This window comes from Eimeria maxima, genomic scaffold, assembly GCF_000499605.1.
Source record: "Eimeria maxima Weybridge genomic scaffold, Emw_scaff518, whole genome shotgun sequence".
Classification (NCBI taxonomy): domain Eukaryota; phylum Apicomplexa; class Conoidasida; order Eucoccidiorida; family Eimeriidae; genus Eimeria; species Eimeria maxima.
In genome coordinates, this window is record NW_013563881.1 from 1,313 (window position 1) to 9,762 (window position 8,450).

At 39.8% G+C, this 8,450-nt stretch overlaps 1 protein-coding gene across 1 annotated transcript in view; it reads right to left on the reverse strand.

Annotated features, from left to right (window-relative positions):
• Positions 1 to 3,066, reverse strand: part of EMWEY_00036200 (nicotinate phosphoribosyltransferase, putative) — a gene marked incomplete at both ends in the record, with an annotated part of 3,740 nt that extends 674 nt beyond the window's left edge. The window contains 10 exons of the mRNA XM_013478605.1: positions 163 to 300; positions 546 to 617; positions 799 to 916; positions 1,131 to 1,230; positions 1,421 to 1,475; positions 1,744 to 1,845; positions 2,070 to 2,192; positions 2,378 to 2,448; positions 2,597 to 2,658; positions 2,918 to 3,066. Coding sequence (XP_013334059.1) covers positions 163 to 300; positions 546 to 617; positions 799 to 916; positions 1,131 to 1,230; positions 1,421 to 1,475; positions 1,744 to 1,845; positions 2,070 to 2,192; positions 2,378 to 2,448; positions 2,597 to 2,658; positions 2,918 to 3,066 — 990 coding nt within the window. The remainder of the gene's footprint in view (positions 1 to 162; positions 301 to 545; positions 618 to 798; positions 917 to 1,130; positions 1,231 to 1,420; positions 1,476 to 1,743; positions 1,846 to 2,069; positions 2,193 to 2,377; positions 2,449 to 2,596; positions 2,659 to 2,917) is intronic.
• Between the last annotated feature and the right edge of the window lie 5,384 nt (positions 3,067 to 8,450).

Here is an 8,450-nt window from a genome sequence, read left to right on the forward strand (position 1 = left end):
ATTTTTTTTTTTTTTTTTTTTTTTGGATAGTCGTGCTTATAGTTACAAGAGCTGAAGAATAAACCCTCATTATGTTATATTATTAGTTATTCCCTATCCTAGAATCCCATATAAACCCTAAACCCTAAACCCTAAACCCTAAACCCTAAACCCTCGTCGTACCTGTATAAGATCAACAGCAGGTTCTCCTGCTTTATTATATAGACGGTAAGCAGATTTAGCTGTAGGTAGGGAAGTTTTCTCTACATCTTCGGATAATTTCATGCAGGGTTTACCCTCTAATTCAACTAATTTATATACCTGAATTAATTATCCAACATAAACCCTAAAAACCCTAAACCCTAAACCCTTTTAATATATAACCCGTATATGCAAGGAACGTAAACATACAACACATATAACAACTCATATACGCTTCTCTGTAGCTAAATACTGTACAAACTCGCCAATATCGAGGGTTTAGGGTTTAGGGTTTCAGCACTAGGGTTTAGGGTTTAGGGTCTATGCACTAGGGTTTAGGGTTTAGGGTTTAGGGTTTAGCTTACCATGCCAAGGGCAGGTTGCGATTGGCAAGTGACAACATTCGTGCCGATGCCGAACACATCTGCTTCGTGTCCCTGCAAACAAACCCTAAACCCTAAACCCTAAACCCTAATCTCCAAACCCTAAACCCTAAAGTTGAACTTTGGATCTAAGACCTACCGAACTTGCCTTTTAGGCAGCCCTTTCCCCCTATATCAGCTGTGTGGTTAAATTAAGGGTTTAGGGTTTAGGGTTTAGGGTTTAGGGTTTACATACTTCATCATTAAGGGCAGTAATAGCTGCCTCATTAAGATCATTAGATACAACAATCGTTAAACCCCCAAATGGGTAGCCAAACACTTTCTCGCATTCTCTAAACATACGTCTTGCTTCTCTGCATACCACAAACCCTAAACCCTAAACCCTAAACCCTAAACCCTAAACCCTAAACCCTAAACCCTAGAAATACACTTAAACCCTAAACCCTAGTATTTGGAGAACAAACCCTAAAAAGGAGAAATACGAGACAATGCTTCTTGTTAGACTGCATAGACAATTCAGGTGTACACTCTATCTATTCATTTTAGGGTTTAGGGTTTAGGGTTTACCTAGATAGGTAAGCTAAATCCCCCGAGTCAATACGTAAACCCTGAGGCTTTCTCCCTATTTTAAATAACGCCAATGCTACCGCCAAAAAGTTGGGAACGCCTACAGACACAAAAACCCTAAACCCTAAACCCTAAACCCTAAACCCTAAACCTGAAGGACAACGGGGGTCCCTTATATAAGGCTTAAAAGGAATAAATATGGAGAGGGTTTGAGGGTTTACAACAATGGTCAAGTAAACCCTCAACGCAAACTGAGGGTTTAGGGTTTAGGGTTTAGGGTTTAGAGTTACCGGAGCTAAGGGTATTATAGGTGTCAACAAGAGCCAAGAAATTGTCCGGGAAGGTCTGCAGGTAGGAAACAGAAGCAACAAACCCTAAACCCTAAACCCTAAACCCTTGCTAAAAAGAACAGACTTGTATGGATAAGAAGAAACAACGACAGGAAAACAAGCAAACACAAGCAACAGAAAAAATCATAAACCCTAAACCCTAAACCCTAAGCAAACAGAAAAAGAGAGAAAACAAAATAAAAAACAAAATAAATAAATAAATAAATAAATAAATAAATAATGCATGCGAGCATGCATGCATGCATGCATGCATGCATTCTTACCAAGGCGAATGCAACAAAAGCAACAAGTTCGTCTTCTTTTGCCATTTGACGAAAATTATTCTCCGGCCAAACATTAAATACTTCGTCACGAGCTGCCAATACCTGCAGCAGCAGCAGCAGCAGCAGCAGCAGCAAATGCAGCAGCAGCAAATACAGCAGCAGCAGCAGTGGAGGAGGAGGAGCAGTAGTAGTACTAGTACTAGTAGTAGTTGCTGCTAGGGAAAGAATGGGGCAACAGCGAGAGATGGAGCCTTTGGGGTTTATCGTTAAGGTCTTCTTTTTGGGAATTAGGGTTTAGGGTTTAGGGTTTAGGGTTTAGGGTTTACAGTTTTGGGGAAATCCGGTCCTAGAGGAGAATTAGTGTTTTTAAGATCATCAAAAGAAGAAAAAGAAGAAACAAATGCATGAGACATTGTACCCGCCAATGGTATGCCAAATCTATATGCAGCCTATACCACAAACCCTAAACCCTAAACCCTAAACCCTAAACCCTTAACCCTAAATTGTGATATCCATGCAAATGAGCTGGAAACTAGACATCAAACCCTAACATGGAAAGTCTAACAATAAGCCTTCAATCACAAACCCTAAAAGGCAAACCCTAAACCCTAAACCCTAAACCCTAAACCCTTACCTGTACATTACTGGTGCCATCGAAGCTGCCAAGATACGCATAGCGACTCGCAGTTAGCGCACCATCAGGCCCTGCAGCATACAAACCCTAAACCCTAAACCCTAAACCCTAGGTCCTAGAGGCTCAAATGCAGCACGATTGTAACGTTTTGCTACAGCTGCAGGAACATCAGCAGCAGCAACAACAACAGCAGCAGCAGCAGCAGCAAATAGAAGTTACCTTGAGCTCTTCTTGCCCCGAATTCAAGCAGTTTCTTCTTCCACCCTGCAGCAAGTCGATGTCTGCAGCAGCGCAGCAACAGCAGCAGCAACAGCAGCATAAACAACAGCACCATCATCAGCAGCAGCACCATAAGCAGCAAGAGCAGCAGCAGCAGCAGCAGCAGGAGCATACCTAGCAGAATTAGTAGCAACAAGAGTAGCATAACCAATAATATTAAGTATAGAAGTCTAATAATCAACAACACCATCAGCAGCAGCACCATCAACAGCAGCACCATCAACAGCAGCAGCAGCAGCAGCAGCAGCAGCAGGAGCATACCTAGCAGCATTAGTAGCAACAAGAGTAGCATAACCAATAATATTAAGTATAGAAGTCTCAACTAATTGACAAACACCAAGAGGTCCGCGTAATTGTAAGACAGGAACCTTAGGAAATACTAAGGATCCTTCTCTTATTGCTGCATGCATACATATATGTATATATTTTTTTATTTATTTTTTATTTAATTAATTAGTTAATTAATTTTAATTATTTATTTACCTATCTTATTCTCTATTTTATTATCTATTTATCTATCTAACTAATTTATTTATTTAATTAGTAATTATTTATATATAAGGATTATAAGGATCTTTTATTGCTGCATGCATATAAATATATACATAAATACACTTATTTATATATTTATTTATGTATAATTAATTAATTAATTAATTAATATTAGTATTTATATCTCCATTAATGATTATTATTAAATATAAGTGTTTATAAATATTTAAAATCTCAAATTAGGGTTTACAAGCCAAAATTAGGGTTTAGGGTTTAGGGTTTAGGGTTTAGGGTTTAGGGTATATATATATAAATAGGGTAATAATAGATTACCTCTAAGAGTAACATTATTGGTATTAATATTAAGAAGAAATTGAAAGAAATGATCTTGTGCATAAGGTAATATAGATTTAATAAAAAATAAATGTTGTATATTAAATTTAAATTTATTTATAAAAAAAATACATTTATTTATTCCCCCTAATATACAGAATTTACCTAAAAAAGGACTTTTTCTATAAAAACATTCAAATATACTTTCTTGCATTTGTTTATTTAATAAATAATAATTATATAACATACGTAATTGATAATAATCCATTAATAAATAACTATCCTCTCCTCCTCCTCCTCCTGCTGCTGCTGCTGCTGCTGCTGCAGCTGCTGCTGCTGCTGATGATGGTGATGGGTTAGGGGTTGGACTAGGGATAGACAGAGGGGCAGGGGAGGGAGGCACTAGCGAGGATAAATATTCTGATGGGGTTGCTGCTGAGAGAGGCTGCTGCTGCTGCTGCTCCTGCTGCTGCTGCTGCTGCTGTTGCTGCTGCTGTTGGTCTTGGTCTGCTGCTGCTGCTGCTGCTGCTGATGGAGAAAGGGAAGGGTCTGAAGAAGCAGCAAACTGAGAAAAACCATTAGATAAAAAATGGTTTGCTGCTGATGATGAGGATGCTTTTGCTGCTGCTGCTGCTGCTTCTGCAGCAGCAAGTGCTGCTGCTGCTGCTGCTGCATCCGACATCTTTACACACACACGCACACACACACACCTCCTCCTCCTCCTGCTGTTGCTGCTGTTCCTGCTGTTGCTGCTCTTGCTGTTGCTGTTGCTGCTGTTGTTGCTACCCCTTTAGGTGCACAATGTGCAGCAACAGGATCTCCTGCTGCTCTTCCTTCTATTACAGCCTCTGTTGCTGCTGTCTTTGCTGCTGTTGCTGTATCTGCTGCTGCTGCTGCAGCTTCCTAAGGGACACAGAAGCCAGATAATGGTGCCACATGAGTGCTGCGAGAAGCAGCAATACCCCTAATAGTCATAGAAGCAGCTGAGCTGCTGCTGCTGCTGCTGTAAGAACAGTTCCTGCTGCTGCTGCTGTTGTTCCTGCTGCTGTTGCTGCTGCTGCTGTTGATGCTTTTCCCGCAACAACAAGACTGACTTCTGCTGCTTCCTCCGTTACCCAAGCAGCAGAAACCTTGAATACACAGTTCTTGTTAGAGAACTTGATGCGGATGCTGCGGATTCTGCTGCTGCTGCTGCTGGCGCTGCTGCTGCTACAGCTGATGCTGCTGCTGTTGCTGCTGCTGCTTTTATCAACTCCCACGTAGCACAGCAAGCAGACAAGGGAATATTAAATTAATTATATTGCTGCAAAAACAAAGAAGGAAAAAATCTTCTATTTATCTGCATAAGGATAAACACTGATCTGCCGATACACCTGAACGAGGCTTCAAGCCCCGCACCCGGCCTGTGTGCCCCTCTACTAGAGGCATAAACCCTAAACCCTAATTAATTAATTTATAATTTTATTCATTTTATTTATTTATATTCATTCTTACCATAAAAAACAGTAAGTAGACAAGAAAAACAGAAGGATCGCTGCTGCAGCCGGCCGCAGCTACACGCAGTACGGTGTACGTACACCCGAAATAAGAGGAAAGAAACACTTTTGCATTAAAAACCCGCAAAAGAAGAAAATATTAATAAATGTTTAATTTATTTTATACACACTAAACCATAAACCCTAAACCCTACTACTATAGCCACCGACCCGCCCACCGCCGGTACAACAAACCCTAAACCCTAAACCCCCAAAAGTTAACAAGCCAACCTCCAGACCCTTGAAGACGAAACCCTAAAGGAGCTGCAGGCTCTAAAATCTCAAACCCTAAATTGCCAAACCCTAAACCCTAATCCTTTTTATTTAATCGAGGGTTTTGCGTCTCACACATCTCCTCTTAGGACTCGCATGAAGAATCCATATGGAGGGTTTAGGGTTTAGGGTCTAAGTAGGGTCTAGGGTTTAGGGTTTAGGTGTTCTTCTTTATTGGTTTTACACCCTTTGAATTTATGTCTAGGGTTTATGGTGTACATATTTGCATGCAATTGGTTAGGTCGTCTCTGTGTGTTTCCTGTGTCTAAGGGTTTAGGGTTTAGGGTTTAGGGTTTAGGGTTTAGAAGGTACACCTTGAAGGGGGTTGCTGCAGCTCCCAAATAAAAAACAAAAATAGCCCAGCTGCTACAGAAGCCATTCAAGGGTTTAGGGTTTAGGGTTTAGGGTTTGCAGAGTCTATTATATTAAAAGAAGGTAGACAGCTAGCTGTACATACACCGCAAATACATTAATTAACAATAAAAAATACAAATAGCAGAAAAAAAAAGAGACAATTAAATAAAAATAAATAAAAGGAGATAATTAAATAAAAATAAATAAAAGGAGACAAATAATTAAATAAATAATAATTAAAATAATGCATGCAGACACAACATCTTCGCGTCTCTTTTTTCCTCTCTTTCTCTCTTTTTATACCAGGGTTTAGGGTTTAGGGTTTAGGGTTTATATAAATACATATATTATATTAAATATATTATATATACGTATATATTATTATATATAAAAAATATATATTATATATATATAAATAAATAATAAATAAATAAATAATAAATAAATAATAAATAAATTATATATAAAATAAAATATACAAAGACATAAAGACAGTTAATTAATTATATTTATGTCTTTTATTTATTTTATTTATTAATAAAAATAAATAATTATTTATTTTTTTTTTCTTCTTTTTTCTCCTTTATTTGTCTCTTTTTCTTTCTTTCTTTTTATCTCCTTTATTTCTTTTTTCTTTTTGTCTCCTTTTCTTCCTTTTTGTGTCTCCTTTCTTTCTTTCTTTCTTTCTGTCTCTTTACCTTTATTTATTTATATTTTTTTATTTATATATCTATATCTACGTTTCTTTTTTTTTCCCTTTTTTTCTTTTTTTTTCTTTTTTTGCTTTTTTTTTTTACTTCTTTTTATTTTTTTATTTTTATTTCTTATTTTCTTTTTTGTTGTTTTCTCCCTCTTGCAAAAACCCTAAAAGGCGGAGGGGAGGCTAGGAGAAGACAATGGATACCCCTAGCGAGGGTTTAGGGTTTAGGGTTTAGGGTCTGCGCATGCGCAGTCAAAGGGTTTGACCTTGAGGACTAAGGGCTTGAGGCATTCAAACCACGACAGGTTGTCGAGGGTTTAGGGTTTAGGGTTTAGGGTCTATCGTTTAGGTTTTAGGGTTTAGGCTTTCATGCCTAGCATTTAGGGTTTAGGGTTTAGGGTTTAGGGTTTTAGGTCTAGGGTTTAGGGTTTGTCTGGGCTGTGGGGCTGGCTGCCGTGAGTGATCGCTAGCAGCATTATTATCTCCACCATAGAAAAGACTAAACCCTAAACCCTAAACCCTAAACCCTAAACCCTAATTGGAAATTATCTAGTGAATCAGCGCTAAAGAGGCTTGACGCTGAACATGAAGCGCTAAGCGCTAAACCCTAAACCCTAAACCCTAAACCCTCGAGGCGGTGGAGGGTCACCTGCGCGCAATTCTTCTTTTTCTGTTTTCTGCTTAGTGAAATAATAAATAGTAATTTGTTGTTTTGTTTTTTTCTTATTTCTTTTTCTCCTTCCCCTCAAGTTGGGGTCAAGCATCTCGGGTTTCGGTTACCGTAAACCCTAAACCCTAAACCCTAAACCCTAAACACTGAATCCTAAACCCTGAAATCCAAAACCCTAGACCCCAAACCCTAAACCCTCAGCTCTGAACTCTTGATCCCCAGAAATATACTTCTTCTCTGTGCTCTTTTGTTGAGCCCCCCGGAACAAGCGCTCGCCTCGCAAAACCCTAAACCCTAAACCCTAAACCCTAAAATGGCAACAGAGGAAAACGCACCAGAAAACTTGACAGAAGGAGCAACATCAGGAGAAAGTCGAAAAGGAACGACAATCAGTAGCAAGAAACGCATGCAACTTGAAGTAAGAAATTTGGGGTTTAGGGTTTAGGGTTTAGGGTTTACGACTGGGGTTTGGAATAGCCACCGGCTGTAAACCCTATAGCTGCCGCTGACAAGACTAAACTGCTGCACCAACTGAAACGTTCCCTCCTCTGCTGCTGCTGCTGCAATCGCAGCAGCAGCAGCAGCAGCAAAATAGTAGCAGTAACTAAATACAAGTTGCAGTGGCAGCAGCAGCAGCAACTGCTGCCAAGCTGCAGCAGCAAATGCAGCAGCAGCAACAACGACCACAGCCTAACCCATTTCCTTCTTTAAAAAGCCTCCTGCTCCGTTATCAATAGTTTAGGGTTTAGGGTTTAGGGTTTAGGGTTTACATTTTAGGGTTTAGGGTTTAGGGTTTAGGGTTCACAGTATCTGCGGCGCAGCTTTTAAATGAGATTATGAAGGAACACCCAGACATCAACAAGCTCAGGCAAGAACAAAACCCTAAACCCTAAACCCTAAACCCTAAATCGTAAACCCTAAACCCGCGGACTCTTCCTCTGCCTGCCTGTGCCCTTAGTTAGGGTTGAGCGATTAGGGTTTAGGAATTATTGTATACAGTGTACAGACAAGGGTTTACAGTGTGTAAACACTGCAAACCCTAAACCCTAAACCGTAAGCTTGAGGCCAAGACTAATGCTCTAGGGTTTGGAGTTTAGGGTTTAGTGTTTAGGCTTTATGATAAGAGTTTCGCTGCATCCCGAACTAAACCCCAAACCCTAAACCCTAAACCCTAAACCCTCGCTTTCATTCTTCGCAGAATCCTGCAGACCTTCGATGTAGACTACAGTGTAAAGGACCCACAGAGTGGTTTGAGCGTTATGCACCATGGTAAACCCTAAACCCTAAACCCTAAACCCTAACGCGCTAGAGCTACAGCGCTTTTGTGGTTTCCTACTGCGGTTCTCTAACTGTTTATATCTATGGCAATATCGGCTGGTGGGGATCTAGGGTTTAGGGTTTAGGGTTTAGGGTTTGCGACTTTAGGTGCAATGAGCG